Source organism: Accipiter gentilis, chromosome 2, assembly GCF_929443795.1.
Source record: "Accipiter gentilis chromosome 2, bAccGen1.1, whole genome shotgun sequence".
NCBI lineage: Eukaryota > Metazoa > Chordata > Aves > Accipitriformes > Accipitridae > Astur > Astur gentilis.
The window spans coordinates 14,447,956-14,467,242 of NC_064881.1; the positions used below are offsets into that span (position 1 = coordinate 14,447,956).

General features: G+C 38.0%; 1 protein-coding gene across 1 annotated transcript in view; it reads left to right on the plus strand.

Moving 5' to 3' along the window:
* RAB2A (RAB2A, member RAS oncogene family) overlaps positions 1-15,463 on the plus strand; it is a 45,538-nt gene extending 30,075 nt beyond the window's left edge. Inside the window, exons 8-9 of the mRNA XM_049820838.1 lie at positions 11,607-11,675; positions 13,876-15,463. Of these exons, the coding sequence (XP_049676795.1) occupies positions 11,607-11,675; positions 13,876-13,971 (165 nt within the window). The 3' untranslated portion in view covers positions 13,972-15,463. The remainder of the gene's footprint in view (positions 1-11,606; positions 11,676-13,875) is intronic.
* The last annotated feature ends 3,824 nt before the right edge of the window (positions 15,464-19,287 follow it).

Genomic DNA, 19,287 nt, shown 5'->3' on the forward strand with positions numbered 1-19,287 from the left:
AGTTCATATTTCTGGATACATGCGAGTTCTTGCATATCTCACCTTGATTTACTGCATGCCTTTCTTGAAGGGTGGTTGTGGTGGGTTGACCTCAGCCAGCAAGTAAGTGCCCATCCAGTTGCTTGCTCACTCTCTCTCCCTGTCCAATAGGATAGGGGAAAGAACCAGAAGAGCCAAAGCGAGAAAAACTCAGAGGTTGAGATAAAGAGTTTAATAAATGAAGGAAAGAGGTGGGGGGAAGAAGTGATGGCAAGGCAGGCAGTCACAACTTCCCACAAACAGATTGATTCCCAGCCAGTCTCTGAGCAACACCTGCTTTGGAAAGACTACCCTTTCGTTTTTATGGTTGAGCATGATGTCACATAATATGAAATATCCCTTAGGCCAATTCTGGTCAGCTGTCCTGGCTGTGTCTGCCCCTGCACCCCCAGGATGTTGCCTACCCTAAGCCTAATTGCTGTGGGAGGCCGAGTAAGAAACAGAAAACCTTGACACTGCACATGCACTGCTCAGCTGTAGCTAAAATACTTGTGTATTATTGACACTGATTTAGTCACAAATCCAAAACGCAGCACCAAACAGGCTGCTCTAAAGAAAATTAACTCCATCCTAGCTAGAGACAGTACAGCGGTGGACAAAGAGCTCCATCTGAAATACTAGTGCTATGTAAAGCAGAAAGATTGTTTCACATGTCTTTCAGGCCTATACTCAGTTCATACATCCCCACTGACTAACCTTTTTTATAATAGCATGACATAGTTCAGCTTCTCATACTGCCCTTACTTGTTTCCCAAAATTGTCCTAAATGCAAAATGGTGGACAACCGATGAGGTATTCTTTTAGTGGTAAAGCCTTCTAGTTTTGAAATATTTAGTATTCTTTAAAACGTTCTAGTAAGAGTAACAAACAGCTTTCACTTATTCATTCTGGTTTGTTAGTACCTGATTCTAACATTAGTACCTCTCTCCATGTCAAAAAGTACATGCTAGTGAATGAGTTGTCCAGTACCTAATGCATCTCTGATTATCATGAGGATAATGAGCATAAAGTTTTGTCAAAAAAGTTCAAGTAGATTCCTCTCCTTCTGATGATACAAGTGAGTAATTGCGTGCATGTACTAACTTTCTAATTCTGATCGAAAAGCTTTAGGATATAATCCTTTTTAGTGACAAACAAATGCATTCCTTAAAAGGTGTTCTTATTCAACACTAAAAGAGGTGGCATGATCTAGAATAGTTACAGCTGAAGGAGCAAAATCTTAATCTTTGAGCCAGTACAAATAAGTGAGGAGAAAAAGTAGGCACGGTAGGTGAAAAGGTAGCACTTCGTGGACAAAAGAGACCATTTTCATTTTAATGCTGATTCTGGACTGTTCAGTATCAAAAAAATAGAAGGGAAAAAGGAAGGAAATCATGTGGAATGGGCAACATTTGAGGAAAGAACACGGAGTATGCAAAATGGAGGCAAATCTAGCAAGCCTTCAGTACTCGACTTCAGGACTGGAAAGAAATTATAGGTTTGTGACTGCCTGAGGATGTAGAAACTAAACAGGAAGAACAACATTTGAGGTAATTCAGCTAAAATTAGATTAAATTTTAAGCAGAAGGTATCTGTGGCCCTGTGTCTACAAATGCCATTTTATGTGCTGGCAATGGGGAGAATGTATTTAGTGGCTTATTTGGGAAACTAGGGGCTAAGAAAGTAATACTGTTGAATTTTTGCATTGATGGAAGTACGCTGGATCTAAAAAGCTGGACATTGCAAGTCTCTGAATCTGCATCTGGATTGTTAGATGTTTTCAAGTGCATTTTTGTTAAGTGTTGAAGCACACACTTTCTTCTACTTGCTTAGGTTTCAGATAAATTGTCAAAATTTTTATGCATTTAATTTGAGCCTTAGACTGCTCGTCTTTTCCAAAAGTACTAGACTTTTTAGATAGGTCAAAGGTCAAAGGGGCGTACTCTAATTGTCTGGTGGTTATCGGGGGATGAGAGAAAAAAAACTATGGGGTTTGTGGGGGGAAGGAATATCCCCTTAATTACTCAACAGCATTTTTAATCCATGCTGATAAATCACTGAAGACTATAGTGTATCATGCATGGGTTATGTAGTTAACCCTTACAATGCCAGGATACCTGTAGAAATCTTTGAAGTCAAACATGTCTGTATAAGATACAGCATCAGCCGTGTTGAAAGAGCAGGCTGTTTTACTTGGGAGAAGGACATAGTTCCAGAGCCAAATAGTAGATACAGATTCTGACTAGCTAGCAGCAAAGACTTATGCAAACAAAAGTTTACGTGAATATAGTTTCAGAAATATTTAAGAACTATGTGCATGTATTAGGCTTCTGTTCTTTTCTCTGCTCTGTATTTAGCAGTCTTGTAGAATGATAAAACTAATGTTTAAGATCAATTTTTACTTCAGTTGTCAGCCGTCTGTCCTTCTTACCCATCAGTAGGAAATATTCCTCAAAAAGGGTGCTTTGGAGAAAGACACTATTACTGTAAGGCATATGCATGTGTACATACAGAAATGTGTAGATATAACAGGCTAGAACATTCCCAGAAAACAACTGGTGTCTTGTTTCCCCTTTCCTTTGCCAAAAGAAGGATTTCACCATACTGAGATCATGTAGTTGACTAATAAAGCCTTGGCCTGCTGCATTTGTGCCTGTGTTGTGTTGCTTAGTGGTTGCTATTCAAAGCAAAGTAGTAATGGAAATTTATTTCTGGCTATTAAAGGAAGTAATGTAAGTGTGATTGCCAGGAAAAGTGACAACAAAGAAGCTACAGAGTATGCAGTAGCAAGGCTTAAACTATTCTTCCACCCATTTAAGAGAACTAGTTAAATCCAACTTTGAGGTATCTGTCCAAAGTAGAATTAGGAAGAATATCAATTTTACCTGTCCAAACATGTTCTGCGGTTTAAATGTTGGGGGTTTTTTTCCTCATAAAGCTGGTTTTCAAACTTTGCTTTCTGAATCTGAGGCAAAAGTACTCACAGCAAAAGAACCAAGACCGTTAAGGGTTTAGAAATAAACATCTTGCATTGTTCATGGAAGCCCTTCCTGAAATCATTTGAATCCTGTAGTCCTCTGTAGCCTACCTCCATATGTAGAAGCAGTCTATCTCATAAATATACATGGCTGCTCAAAATACTAGTTGCCAGAATTTTGTTTGTTAAAATAAACAAAAATGCTTTAATGCATGTTTTTAGAGTAGAAAATGGGGTAAACTCATCCTCTTTAGTTCTGTAGGACAGCTGCTTATATCAGTAATTTCCGAAGCAGTAAGGGAAGCTTCCCAGGCAGCTCTAAAAATCTTCTGAGGGAATTCTTCATGGAGTCTTAAATTATTCTTTTTTTCTGAACTGCTCACACTGTGTTTTCAAGTCTGTTTAGTTTATAGAAGATAGATTAATTCTTGTATATCTTTTGATTGACATCAGTAAGTCTGACCGTTGTATAGCTTGCATCCTACAGGTGTATAGAAACTCCATTGTGAGTGCTTTTACCCGTTTTAATTATTCTTGAGACACTGTTAGCTATACAGGTTACTGTATTGTTCTCAGTCCCACACAGGTAGTGGGTTATCTAACCACATTCCACATGTTCTGAACAGCTACTTTGGTAGGGGCATTGCCTTGCATGTTGCCCTATTACATTAGGAAGCTTAGGCTGATTACCACATGAGCATTTCTGCAGCATCTGGTTCAAGATCTGACATGCGTTTCTTAATTTAATATTGTCTCTAGTCTGTGTCCAGACTAATACCTGGCCCTGCAGCAACCGGGCTAGTAACTGTGTGGCTCTTGTATGCTGAATTCTTATCCCTGGGGAATTCAGGAGGGGCAATGTGGCAGTACAAGCTGGTGGTGCTACCTAAGTTAACAGACAGATCTGCATCATAAAGCACAAGCAGATAGCCATAAAAGTCTTGCAGTCTAGTCATAGACATTCAGTATACAGACAACTTGCATTTCATGCAAATATAATACTGAAACAAAGCAGCACATGGGTGTGTCGTCTCCTGTGTTGTACTAGAAACAGTTAAATAGCCAGAGGAGACTTTTTATCCTAATGGATTTTTTCATTTCTAGTTGAAAATACACATTTCTCTGTGTGAAGCATGACAAGACAAGCCTCTAGACTTTGCTTTGATCAATTTGACATTGTTTCCAACCCAACTTTATCTTACCTTGTGTCATAAATGGCTGTTGTAGATATTTGCAAGCTGATGGTGGAGTCTTTAGCAGTTTCTTTATATGAACAAATCAGCTTCTGTCATTGATGCCATTTAAGCTGTTTCCCTTGTTTAAACCTGATTTCCACAACTATGTAATGCCTTAGTCAATCTGTAGCTGTAGCAGTACATTGACCTGTTGACTGCTTGGGTCTTAAGGCAGTTTAAAAAAGTTCATTGTGTTCTTCAGGATTATGTCTCATAACCTACATCTTGGATAGAAATGTTTAGCAGTAGAGAATATCCTGTTAGCTGTTTATCTTGTGCAGGGGTGTTTAAACCCTGTTTGTACAATAGGTAATTGATAGTTGGGAGTGGGAAGGGGATGTAGGCTCTTCCTTTCTAGTTTCTGTGGAGTCTTCTAAGAATTCAGTGTGGCCACAGAGTTGAATCATCCTGTGTTATACAGAATGGGATTGGGTGAGAAGAGTTTCTAAACCATTGGGAGGATAGAAGGATTACCGGGGGGGTGGGGGGGGAGGCAGGGGTTAAGCACAGGATTATAATTTGACTGCAGTGTAAGGTCAGTTATACTAGTCTCTTCAGCAGTTATCATAATTATTTAAACAAGGTTTTTTGTTGTTGTTGATTTCTTTTTAGCCTCTGTCTAAAGCTATCAAGGTAGCTATCAAAATGTAACTGAATTTTTGTGCTTTTTCTCCTCTGTGATTTCTAAGCTGTATCACTAGTGCATTTCTTTCTTTACAATTCCATTTAAAAAAAAAAATCTTCACTATGTTTTATAGATGTTCAGTAATGTACACTCTGAGCATGGCTGTTGGCTTTCTCCCGGTAGAATGTGTAGTTAAATTAGACCTGAAACATTGAACTTGTTTTTAGTTCATGGTGAAAGGAATCTAGTGTTAACTTATAGAATTTTGGTTATCATATCTGTTCTACTTTCTTGATTTGTGGATGGGGGATGTGCACTCTCAAGTACTGTTTGCAGAATTCAGTGTCACATATGGGGGGGGGGGGGGGGGGGTTGAAGAAAACACCCTGATGCCTATCAGTAGGCTTTTCACTTGTATACATGTAAGTCTGAGGTCCCAACTCCAAGGATGTTTGCACTTGTTTTAATCATAACTTCAGTTACTTTCCAACCTTGCATTAAAATTGCATATAATATTTAAGAATGTTTTTCTCTCATTTGCAAGAGACATTAACAATTTTATCATATTGCTTTTTCATTGGTAGTGCAACAACAGTATATGACTGTCAATTGCAGCCTTACCTGAAACATTCACTTTGGAGCTTGCAGAGTGCTTTCTGCTTGGGCTGTATCTAACACTTTTAGAGACAGAATAGAATCACCTGTGTGAACTCAAGGTGACCTTGCAGTCTTCTACAGCCCCCAGTACTTATCTTTGTGTCTCTGGAACATCATTTGTTTGAATCCATTTACATGGACTAATTCTTAAGAAGTAAAGATACCTAGCTATATTTGGGAAGCTGGAATAACTTCGCGCATTCTTCTTTCACTCTAGGCTGCTACTTTTAATATGATCAACCTTAAGCAAAAGAGTTTTCTGGCTACTAAAACCAGTACTAGACACCATCACTGTTCAGAAGCTGATCTCACTTGAGTGGTACTAGTGTATCACTGACTCCTGGTGTGGGAGCTGGTTTTACTAAGTTGTTTCCCATATGGAGGGGATTATATAGCCCTATGCCAAGCTTTCATCTTGAGATTTTTTCCTGTGTTACTCCAAGTTCTCTGCACATAAATAGAATGTAATAATGGATTCATTATTTAGGATTAAATCTGAGTAGACTAATGGTTTTGACTGAGCAATGGAGCACTTCTGCTACATGTAGCTGGTTGGTCATTGAATGGTTTTGTTTCAGTTGTAACTTAATTTTCTCTTCAGGCAGCTTCTTTCATACTTTTGCTTAAATGAATAATGAATATTCAAAACCCCTGTAGCTTCAACAGCAGTACTACTTGGTCATGGATAAGAGAACGAAGATGGCCTTTGTAATATTCTGAAGGGTAAAAATGAAAATCTTATGGAAAGATGAGATTCTTAGCAGCTTCTAAATTTGAAATGGTTTTTAGAAGTGTTTTTATTTCCCCTCCACACCCTCCCTTAACACAGCTAGTTGCTGGTAAACAAGCCGTTGTTTGACCTGATAATATAGTTAGCAAGGATTTATTAATAAAAGTTGAAAATCCTAGGATGTTAATAGTTTTCATAGTAAGGTAAAGTGACACACAAGATACAATCTGACTAGAAGTTGCAAAAGAGCAGGATTTCTAGTTCATGAGAGTCTTAAAAAAAACCCGAACAGTTAGGTTTATCTTCACTTGTATCCAAACCAGTATTCCTTCAAGTTCCTTGAAATCAAAGTTTTGTGACCTTTTAGCTGTGTGAAGCTGGCACTTCAGCCAGTTTTTTCCCATGAGAAAACAGAGAGGTGAAGCTCATGCCAGTTCAGCTGTGAGAGAGAGAAGGGGCAGGACACCTGGCTCCAGTGAAGATTCACAGCTCTTACCTCCTCACGGCAAACCCTTGGACTGTGCCCCAGCTGTGCAGTAAGGAACGCTGGCTCTGCCACCATTCTTGGGGCTTCTGGGCATCCCAAGGTATAATCCAAATAAGTCTTGAGTTAATCAAGGGTTTCAGGCTTCATAGAAGAGCATGAAAAGTATGATAAGGCCTCCTGCCTGCCTGAGCTGTAGATTCTGCTGGAGAGACGGATTCTTAGTTCTGGGGTTTTTATCTCGTTTTTTCCTCAGGTGCTCTGTCCTTTGTAACTGTTCAACATCAGCTGCAGGACTTTTGAGACACTTCAAGCTCTAGTAATGTGCATCTTCCCAGTAAGTTTGTCAGAAAGATTGCACTTCAATGGCTACATACAAACAAGTTGCTGTCAAGGTCTGTTTTGTGCCTGTGCACCTTTACTTCAAAACTAAGGCTACAAATGTGTTGGGGTGCTTTTTGGGGTGTAGGTTCATTATACAGCACTTTCCTACTGCTTGATAATTAGCACCTCTGTAGCCCCTTTAGTGTCCTAGGCTTCTTTCTGAAGGATCATTCAGTTGTAAAAAGTATTGTCTTACTGTGCATAAAACGGCTGCTCAGAGCTTTGAGATCTCACTCCATTAAGTGGCCATCTAGCACCACTTACACACCGGGATGGTGAATGCTCTAGGGGTAAAATACATTTGGATCCGTATTGTTACTGTTTCCAAATGCATTCTTTAATACTATAGTACTCTTAACTACATTGTAATTTATAGCTAAAAGATAAGATAGGAAGTTGGGAAGGTGGAGGAAATCCTAGGTGTTGGCTGACCACAGAGGTGAGGGTCATGCTTTAGAATTTGTGAGATATTTAACCTATAAGCATTCCTCATTTAATTGTAAGAAAGCATCCAGAAATAATGACTGCCGAATTTGTATTTCAAAGCACTAAATTTAACTTTAATATTGCCACCAGAGGGCAGCATGTTACATGAGCTGGCAACGCAGAACCTTACTACTCTGATGTTAAGCACAGATGAACTTGTAAAATCTGAGTTTTTAAAAGTATCAGTGATTCACTTACAAGTTTTTCCTGTTATGTTCAGCTTGTAGCTCAGTCCTCAAATACTTGTCATGGCATTAGCTTTCTAAGAAAGAGAAGTGACGTTATTGACATCTGCCAAGTGAAAACTAAACGTAGCTGTTCTAGAACTTGTATTCTGGTGCCCTTAGCTTATGACTGCTCTTGCATACAAATTCCATAAGACAGAGGTATCAAGACCTTATTCCCTTACTTCCTGTGGGTTTTTTACCAGTTATAGAATTCATTCTTCCTGGTTTTGTCTCAAGGGTAGTAAACGTACATTACTTGTTTACTTTGTGTGATAAAATGGATGTTGAAGTTGATTTAATTCTATGTTCAGTGTTTTTAGGATTAATTTATCTTAAATGTAGCATCTGTACTGTTTGGTAGTTGGGGTTTTGTGGTGTTTGGGGTTTTTTTTGAGGTAAGCATTGTGAGACTTGACTTCTTGATTCCCATGTAGCAGTACAATCTATGGAACTCCTTAAACAAATCATCTACAGTTATTATACTGGTATATTGTGACTCAAAAACCTCCTTTGTTAGCTTAGCAGTAGGTGCAGGCGTGACACGACAGGCAGATCACATCTTACAATACTTACTTTCCCACTTGTACAGTAATGTAATTTTCCTCAGCGGGGTATTACTATTCTTTAAGAACCTAGTTATAATGTGAACACAATTGAAAAACACGTTCTGTTAAAACAAATCACTGAGTAACTTGTATACAACTTTTTTTTTTCTCTTTTAATGCTGTGGTGCAGATACATTTGGTAGTCTCATGCATAAAAGCATTAGTAATTTGTGATTTAGAAAGATGAAAACAAAGAGTTAAACACTAAATGTAGACATTTTCCTGAAGTTACATTGTTTTCTTTAATTTTCCTGAAAAGTAGTCTAGAATTTTCATATTTGGAAGTCCAACATACTGAAGTCTCTCTTTCCCTTTTATAAGTAATGGAGGTGCTGTGTACTAGGGCCTTGCCATCTTTCAGGTGACTGAGTATTAATCCAGATTGAATCTGGTACTGCCTCTCCTGGGCTAGTGAAAATAAACCTGGACTTGAGCTGATTTGGGGTGGAAGTGCTCAACTATCTTTGTAGAGTATTTTAGTAACAGCAGCATTATGGGAATGTGCAGTGTAACTGCAGTAGGCTTGGTAGGCAGCCAGCTGAGTCCATGTGGGCTTACTGGTCGAGGTCTTGTGTTGTGTGGAAGTGGCTAAACTGCACCTGGATCCAAGTTGGCGTATGAAGTGCTACAGCTGTGTTCTTCCAGTCCCCTGCACATGGTCTAATAAATCCAAACTGGATTTGAGGGGAAACTGCTCTGTCTTCCTGCGTCCATAGCTCAGTTAATCTGCAAATAGGATAAACTGCCCATAAATAATTGAGAGTTTATAGTATACTGCATGTTCCAGATAAGAGTTAGAACATGCAGTATTAAAAGAGATTTTTAGAAGAAGTCAGTTATACTGAGTTCACCTTCTTGTCCTTGCTAATTGGGGCACCAGCATGCAATGCCAAAATCTGATATGATATTCTTAGTAGACTGCTGTTTTCAGTAAAGTTCTCAGGTGGTTATTTTGAGTCCATTTATGCTTTGAAGTGTAAGCTGACTTAAAATACATGGATGCAAGAAACAAATGGAAGTCTCAAGGGATGCAAGTCTCTCTTCATGGCTGATTAGTAGTAATTTTTCAGAATCCATACCAACTGAAGAAAACATGAGATAGACTTATGTGCTATATTCTTGTCCAACCATTGTTTTCAAATAGAAATTATTTCTATGTGACCCAGTGCAGCCTAGCATTTTGCCATGCAGAAGACAACTGAAATGATAAAACTGAAAGGAATGGAATATTTGGATTTTTCAGATCAGTGGTTTCTTAGGCAATATTTTTAATATTAAAATAGACTGTACTGAACTCGGTATGCTTTTTTGCTTCATACAGTACATGTGTAATAACTATGATGAAGGTGGGGGGAGATTGAGTGTTGTTAAATCACACTATGTTTTCCAGTGCATTTTACTATTTTTTTGTGAGGATTGGTGCATTCCTGCAGTGATCTGTTCTTGAGTGAAGCATCCAGAAGATTTTATACTCAGTTGTGTTAATTTGGAGTTTGTAGTCTGTTAAAATTCTAGTTTTGTTGGTCTAAAGTAATTTTTATAGATCTAATAGAATTAATTTCATGAGAATTACAAGACCCTAGGCGTAGTTAGCCAACATCGTCTAGAATTGTTATAAGTGCCAATTGTTAAGTGCTTGTTTACATGAAGTTATCATAACACATTAAGACTTAAAGTTCTGTTTAATGTCCTGCTAGAGTAGAAGCAAGCAAGTATCCTCACAGATTCCAGCTGTGTGAATTTCCAAAGTTTTTGACTTATATTTTTCAATAGACCCATGTATGAAGCTATTACAATAATTATTGTGTTATCAGAAACCAAGATAAATTTGAATTCTTTTTCTTACGTTGAACCTTCAATTTCTAAGGAATTTGAATCAATTCGTAGTTGGCCGAAAGCCAATTTTTCTCCTCAACTCTAACGTGTGTTTGAAAAACGAACTCACTTCCTAAGTGCCTTGTGAATCTGCAATGATTAATTCTTCTCATTATTTTGCTGCAAATTCTCATGACCCTCTGTGATGATTCGATCACCCACTTAGAGTTTATGCATATTCATATCTTTCCGCTCCTGCTGCAGTCGTTCAAGTCTCCTTCACTGGCTGTGGTGTGTGCTTGGTGCAGTAATTGAGCTGCAGTAGATTGATTACTCTGGGGAGCTGTAAGGCCTTTAAAGGTGAAAACATATCAGTCCTGTTAATTAGGAAACAAAGCTCTGGTGGCAAGTTCAGCAGTCAAATGCTTCCAGTGTAGAAATGAGGAAAGGTATGATTTGTTCCTCTCCATGAACCCTGTTTACTTTTTTATAGTTGAATTAGATCTATATTTGCTGTAATAGGCTTGTGCAGGAGATAGTATATCTTGTATGATTGCATGGTGTTGGTATTTTAAAACAAAAAGAACTATATGTTTGGTATTGATTATAATTATTAGCTGCTGTTAATCACCTCTTAAATTATACATTATTTTAGGCATTACTTAACCTATAAAGTTAAATGAGAGATGAAGAATGGAATTGTTGACTGTAAACTTCAACCAAAAACATTTAAATCATTCACTTTTCAGACCTGAATGTCAAAGTCTTTTCTCTGAATTAAAACAATAGATTTTCGGAAATCATAATAAAACCTGGGGCTTCACCTTTCTACTATTAAGATGTCTATTGCCTATTGTGTGCAAGATTAATTAAAGAGAATACGTTCTTAAAATTAGGTGAATATTAAATGATAGCATAAGGTTTCATCCCGCAGACAGCATCCTTACATCATCATTTTAAGTACCCCGTGGTTTTATGTTGCTAAGCTCTCTAATCTAGAGTGGCCTATTACAGAGATATTAAGGGTAGGGGAAACCATCTGCCACACAATCTATCCATAAGGGTCAGAAATAAATAATTTAAAAGTAATTTATATATCTTAAAAACCACTTTTACCCTGTAATTACTGGACAACAGATTGTAGAATGCAGATGTTATGAAAATGCCACTGTTTTTGTAAACAGCATGTGATCCGTTGCTACTTCAGGGTAGGTATAGGATGCTGTTGTCATACCTGTTCCTGCTGAGGTCAGGAAGAAAAGTCTTGCTGAAACAACTGCACATGAGATTGGATGCAGTTAGTGCATCTTATACCAAAGGATATCGCATTCATTGTGTTCGTGGGTTTTTTCCTCTGTTTTAGGCATTTATTAACACCGCAAAGGAGATCTACGAGAAAATCCAGGAAGGAGTTTTTGACATTAATAATGAGGTAACTTTTAGTACTCTGAACACATTTTGTTTGTTAAATGTACAAAATTCACCTTCCCCAGAAGGCTGGACAGTAAAATATTTGTCTGTTCCATTTGGATATAGAATTGTCTGCCATTGTGATAAAAATGGATTAAAATAAGTGACCCTATCCATCCATGAAGCATCACAAAATAATATAAATCCCCAAAAGAGAAGAAAATCCACTTTCATCCACTTCTCCATATGGTGTCATCTGTTTTCAAAGATAATTTTCCACTATGTAAATGGGGGACCATGTTGATATGCCAGATGCACTCCATGAGCTGTCCAGTGTAGGGGAGGGATTGCTTTGAGAGTTACATAAAAGACTTTTGAAATGTTCCTGGTTTAGGTGGCTGGGTTCTGTAGGGAATAAAAGATTAGCCATTTTGCCTATGCACATTACTGAAATTACAGATTATTGGGGCCTGTCTCTTTGCTTGTTTGGGGTGGGGGTGGGGAGGTGGAGCAGGGAGCACTTTTGTAATGCAAGAGCCTAGAAAGACCTATAATGTGTCTCTTGAATTTTGAAATTATTATGCTGTCAAAAATCTGGAGCAGTTAGAGGTTCATGGCTGTAGAAAAAGCAGATTCAAACTGAGTGGTAGTAAATAGAAATATTAGGATTTAAATTTGACAATGTGAAGTGGTCAGTCCTTTCTGATGCCCAAAGTTGTTTTACCCTGCATGTCCCTAAATGTCATTGCTGAGGTGCTTAGTGAAACTACATGTGAATATCTGCACCGCCACTCTCTGTTCTGTTCTGTGAATAGGTGCATTCTCTGTTTGGGACTGTCTGATGCTTCTCTTAAGTGTGATAGTCTTTGCAGAATTGTTCAGAGTGTCATGAGGGAATTGGCAGGACTCAATTAAATAGCTTCACCTCCTTCTGCTTAATATGTTTCAATATGAAGAAATTTAGACTATTAAAAATATTGCTTTTATGACTCTATAGAGGAAATAATGAGAACCTCCAGGAGTATGCAAAGTATTTGCATTAGGAAACTTGTAGCTGAATAAGACTTGAATAGTAATCTTTCAAAGACACTAATTCTGACTGGAAAAATGTGTGTGTATATATGGTGTTTTGGTGAGACACTTCTTATATTCAGTTTAGTGATGAAAAGTTTTAAATTTTCTTTAACATTTTTCCTAAAGAAATTGTACTCAGTAGTGCAATATAAATTGGACAGTAATCAGAGTGTCTGAAAAAGCATGCTCATTGTATCTGTCGAGTTTCATATAGTAGCTGACTGCTTTACTGTGCCTTATGGAGCTTTGATTGCAATATGCTGTCAAGAGCCAACAGCCCGTGCTATTTATTTGGCTTTATGCCAAGTCTGGCTCCTTGATTCCTCAAGAAGTTGCTATCAGCCCAGAGGGGGCAAAACCAATGAGCCATAGGGCATGCTTTTTATTAAAGAGGAGTCAAAGAGCGAAAAGAAACCACATCAGCTGCTGTCAATACTGAGCTAGTGCCAGAAACCCCAAGGCTACCACTGTTGCAGAACAACTGCCAAGCACTATAAATCTGAGATTTACTGTGACGCAAAGTTTCCTTAAGAGCTTAATTTCTGAAGCTACTGTATTACTTTTCTCAAAGTGCTGTATTTTTAGGTAAAATCCACTTGAGGGAGTGAGGGTTAAGATATAAGTGTGATTTTGATGAATGAAAGAGCTACACTGTGTGTGGGTTCTTGGCAAGTAGCCATGTCTTTCAGGATCATAGAAATTATTGATGACACAGAACACTCGTATGCCCTTAGCCTCTACAGCTGATTCAACACAGAAAAGAAATGCTGCCTAGAGAGGAAAAGTTTAATATAAAACTAATGGAGATTTTGGTGAGAGGGGAGAGGTTATACATTCCTAGCAAATGCTATGTATTTTTAAAGCCTTATGCCAAGTAGTATTCAAATACAATTCTTGCTCTGTGTGTTAGTATTAGGAGTTGAAGGTGCGAAGTTTAACATAGAGAAGAAACGAGAAGGAAAGCATCTTCCTTTACGTTATATTTAATTGCCAAGGGCATACTGCTAAAAAAAAAAAGGAGATTTTGCTGTATTTATTGCATACATTAGCAGAACTTGCTATATATGATCTTCTAAAAAAAAAAAAAAGCTTTTCAATTATATTGGTGTTATAAAATAATTACACTGTGTATTTAAACTTCATTACAGGCAAATGGCATAAAAATTGGCCCTCAACATGCTGCTACTAATGCAACACTTGCAGGCAATCAGGGAGGACAACAAGCTGGAGGAGGCTGCTGTTGAGCCTGTTTTTACTTTCTAGCTGCCTGGATGGGGCCTACTAACTTGTTTGTTCACCCTTCATCCCCCCACCCCTCCCTCCCCCCCCCCCCACCCCGCTCGCCTCCACTTCAGTTCAACTGAGACATGAAACTTGTAAGTTGGTTTCCTGTTGCAGAAGACTTTATCCTTCAAATTCTTGTATAACTTTGAATAAATGGTTAATGTTCACTTAAAGACAGATTTTGGAGATTGTATTCATATCTATTTACATTTGATTTCTAGGTCAATTGATGTGATTATTTTTGTTAAATGTTGTCTTGTGCCCTTGACTACGAACTGAATTGTATTAAACACTACAAAGTCATCTGAGTATTTTAATCAGTTTGTGTAGTTAGGTTTCCCAGCTCCTGCGGTTACCTAATGTTTAATATTGTAGAGCTGTCCTCAAGTTTTTTTGTCAATTTTCAAGGCTATAAAGAGAAGCGGAAGGACTCTTTTAATTCTGTATTTATCACTTTCTGTATATATAGTTTAATAACCTGCTTGGGTGTACTTGCCAAGCTAGAATTCTTTAATGCATTTGCATAAATTCTATACTACTTAGAGCTTGAAAACTATAGAAGCATTAATAGAAATTGCTTGGACGCTAAATTTTAAGCCTTTTTGACATTGTTAGCATGTTCATCCTCCCCTGTCATTATCCCGAAGTCCAAGAGAAATGCTTAATGTATATTACTAGAGGCTACATATGTGCTATCTATTTTAATGCCAAATGTTTGCTGTTTGTCCACAATTTCCACAGCACCTCTTCAGAAATGGATTAGCTGTTTGCCTTAATGAATACTATAGGTAAAAACAGAGTATGAATGAAAAGTAGAGGAGGAGTTGATAAATTCAAAATGGCACATTATGAAAACATTACTCTTAATGTTTTTTTCTTGTTTACCACTTGATTTCTAGGTATATTTTTCATGCAAGGACAGTTTTTCAACCTAAATGTACAGTAGTTGTGTAAAGTTTTCTTTTAGTGACAACTTGTAATCCTAAATATATGGTAAGCATCTTGTCTATTGTGAAGAGGGTGTGAAAATAAAATCTGCCAGTTTGGAAATCTTGATGAAAATCAAAACTAGAAATGCTTTGGTACTTATTATGGTGGTGGTCAGGGGGAGGGGGGGATGTTTTGCCTCAAATGAAAGGGTTGCAACAGTGCAAAACAGAATCCTGTGTTTAAGTGTTTATTTGTTGAAGTACAGAATATTCATGTCACTTTTCCTACAAATGAGGAAACAACTGAGTTTCCATCTCATCCTGTTTAAATAAATCACAGATAAAAGGGTGACACTAATGCTAGGCCATACTTCATGTATCTAAAAAAAAGGAGGGGGGGGGGAGCAGGGCAGGAAATGACTGCAAAACTTTTGTCTTACTGGACCAATACTGACTCAACACAACACTGGTGGACTTGGATCCTGATGTCATCCATTCTTATTGTCAGAACTTTAACATGAAAGTGAATAAACTTCAGCCTGACAGGTGTAACATAGCAGTGGTTCTGAGATTAAATAAACTTTAAAAAATGTGTGGAACCTTTTGTCTGTATCTGGGGGAAGGGACAACTGATAAGGATTTATGCTAGTTGCCGACTTCAACTCTTTCTTACACGTTTAGGAGCATTATAAGCAATGCAATATAATTGTTTTCAACTATTTAAATTCTGAAGAGGTTACTTAATTTACATGCTTTCAACTGTTAAATGTTTTTTATATTGTTTGCGTTTACAAAACACAGTTTCAATTGAAGTTTGAAAATGGTGTTGTGTGACAGTAAAACCATAGGACTGAGTTGCATTGATGCTGAGGGGAAACTGGCTTGTAGTAACTACATGTTCATAAGAAGAAATGAACAAATGAGTACTTGCTTGAATTAACTGCTTGAAGATTTTTTGCAACTGGCAACATTGCACAACTCAGTTGCTTGAGACAAGATGGGAAAAAAGCATGCTCTTTTATAGCAGCCTCGGCTACATTACAAATGGGAGTAAATTTCTGTTAGCCATAAAAATTGCCCCTATTAAGGAAGCAGAGGAGGGGAATTTGTACCCTATCCTGAGAAGAACAAAATGGTGATGATTTACAAAGCTGACAGCCACTCATTTTCTGCAAGCATGGAAGATGTATAGAATTGACCAGGAATCTAGGACTGTTATAGCAAAGAGCCACCAGTAATTATTTTTTTGGGGGGGGGAGGGACAGGGAGAATGTGCTGTGACTTAGTACAGTCACATGTACATATCAATTTTTGATCATGCTGGTTGGTTGTCACATGCCAGTCTTATAGTGTACATTATGTTAAGAATCTGGTACTTTCAAAGAGGAGCTAGAACAAAACCAAAGTTCCCTCGCATTCTGGCTGGCTTTTTGTCATGAGCTTTGTGCGTACATAATCCTTTTGTTGCCAGTTAGAAATCTGTGTATTTTTCCTGGGTTTTTGAGAAGCCCCTGATGCTATTTTATCCTCTTAGAATTTGAAAATTATATAGCACAGAGCCTAGCAGGAGGGTTTACTTCTAGAGCATGTGCTTTTCAAGGTTATTCTTTTGCAGGTTTTGGTTTTACTTGTACCTGAGTGACTGATAACTTGCTGAGCTTTCCATGTTGAATTCCAGTTGCTTTTATTGGTTGATTTTTGGAACCAAAGAATGAAAACATTTAATTGTTCCCCAGCAACTTGTACAGCTGTTACATGTAATGTAAAACTATTGATACTGAAAAATCATACCAAGGTGCAGTTTCTCTGTACTCCCAGTTTAGCATATGGTATAAGCCATAGTTAACTTACAAAAGAGTAAATTTGGAGTGACAGATCCTCTAAACATGACTTAAGACTTGTCTGTCTTATTTCTACTTAAAATGAGAAGCTCCAGGAATTTTGGCAGTCATTTAAGAAAGATTAACACTCCTTCTCAATCTTATACCTGTGTGTTTCTGTTGACTTCAGTCATTCTGCTTTATTCTTGTGCAAGATCAGACTCAGTAGTGACTTAAGGTAAATGACTGCCAAAACACTTACTGATAAGCTAAAATAATGAGAGACTGTCTGAAGCCCCTAGCAGGCAGCAAGGGCTCTGTTCCCTGCTCCTGAGATGTCTGCTTTCTGCTATGTTGCGCTTTTTGTGGCACTTGGTTCATTGTGCTGTTGGCTAGTTGAAGAGCCTTCAACAGCAATATTTATATATCGGTGTGGTCAGAAGGGTACAGATTAGTTTTAGGCTAAATGGCACACATTTAAGTTGGGAAAGTTATTTCTGCCTGGAGTTTACTGTTAGAGCATTACATCTATTCTTGGGAAGAAAGGGAAACTTCTTATCAGGCTCTAAGTTGCAGTTAAACTGAATCCGAGTGAAAAAATGTGTATTAAAACAACTTAGAAATATCAGAAGACAATTTTGGGCATTAAAGGATACTTTTTTTTTAAGTAATCATTTTAAATTCGGGTACGCCCATATGCCTGCATTTTTCTCAAAAGTTGTTACCAGTAGGGTATTGCTTTCGTAAATGCTGATGCCTGAGATAGTGATTCCTCTTGATAGACTATTCTTTTGACACTACTGATTGTCCTACAGCTTTCTTCTTATTTTTTGTTTGGTTGGGTTGGGGTTTTTTTTGGTTGGGTTGGGTTTTTTTACCCCCTAAATTGAGTTTCTCTTGTGTATTGCCTCCTTTTTGTCTTGTCTGTTCTGGTATTCTTTCATTCAAACTGAATCCAGTGAGGGAAGTGCTGCTCTCCATCTTTACCGTGCCACATCCATTACACCTACACTTGAGGGAATTTGCCCAACATGGGGCATTCGCTTGGGGATGGTAGGGTGGGGTGGAGGGAGGGAGGGGTATACTATCTTGCTGCATGATACAAAATCATGAGGCAAGTATTGCATGGGTTCTGTTACTTGTTACACATACCATGTGTACCGTTTGCATGTGTGTGGGGATTTAATTTGCCTATTCCTCTTCCACTATTGCATGGGAGGAGATAGGGGAGGAAGACTAACAGGTTTTATGTGGATATCTTAAATTTGTTTGCTGATAATCATACTTACGATTTGTATATACTTAATGTTCCTCCCCCTAGAATCTCTGGGTTTTCTTCTGCCATATTACTGCAAGTAACTTTTAACAGTATGCAGTGGTGATTTATTTTAATACGGCACTGAAATCTCCATTTGTAAATAATCCGGGCTGCTGCTGTGTAAGTAGCTGATGAAATGTCTTTACTGGGTCTGCTACGTATGAAAGAAACCACAACATTAGGCAATAAAAACTACTAACAGAATGTTACGAAACCAAGACCATGACAAAAAAGCAGCATGTTGTGGATCTATCATTTTTATTCTTGGGACAGATTTTATTATTTTTGGAACTATTACAAGACTTATGTTAAATATTGTGGATGATAAGAGGAAACAGACTCTTGGCAAACATGGAAAACCAATTACAGCATATTACCCTATTCCCCTTCCAATAAAGGAGGGGCAAAGCTAAAAGTTTATTCTTTGCTTAGCAGCTGGTGGAGGGGGGGGTGGAGTGGGGAGTGTTCCTGCTTTAGGATTGGCTTGAGGAAAGAGACTGTTGCTGTAGCAATCTTACTGTGGGCAATCTGAGCTGGAGAAAGCAAAACCAGCATGGTCTGCAGTCAGTTTTACCCCAGTCTAAAAAACGACACACTTGTCACGAGAGTACTGATTGAAGAAATCGCAATTCTGTGCTATCGGGCATACTGTTCACTTAAAAATAAAATTTTAAAAACTGTCTTTTGGTTGTGACCTTCAGTACTGGAAATCTCCCTGTTGTGGTGATGAGCATTTCTGAGAACTTGTTTTGACAAATAAACTGGAACATGTATCTGATACTCAGACATGGGATTTAACTGCTACATCCCATGGCTCTATGTCACATAGAGGTGAAAGAAGGCATAGGGAAAATCTACTTGAAAGTGTGTTTAGAATCCGGTCTACTACACTGTCTGTACATCCATTTGAATTCCTGTCCCAAATTACAGTTCTGGTAAAACTGTACATGGCAACATGACTGTATGTGAATCAATGCATCAGTATGTTTTGGGCCCCCCTCCCCCCCCCCCCCCCGCATAGTTGCGATGTTTAAAATTCTTTCTTTAAAGAGTCAGAGATATAAACGTTTATATTAGGCAGAATTTTGTTGATGGTTGGGACTACAGTACATTTGGTGTAAATTATAGCAGGATTAGCCTTTCTTAGTTAAGCAAAGTCCAGTACCATGTATCAAACTAACTGGAAACTGATTGTTTACGTTTCCTAGA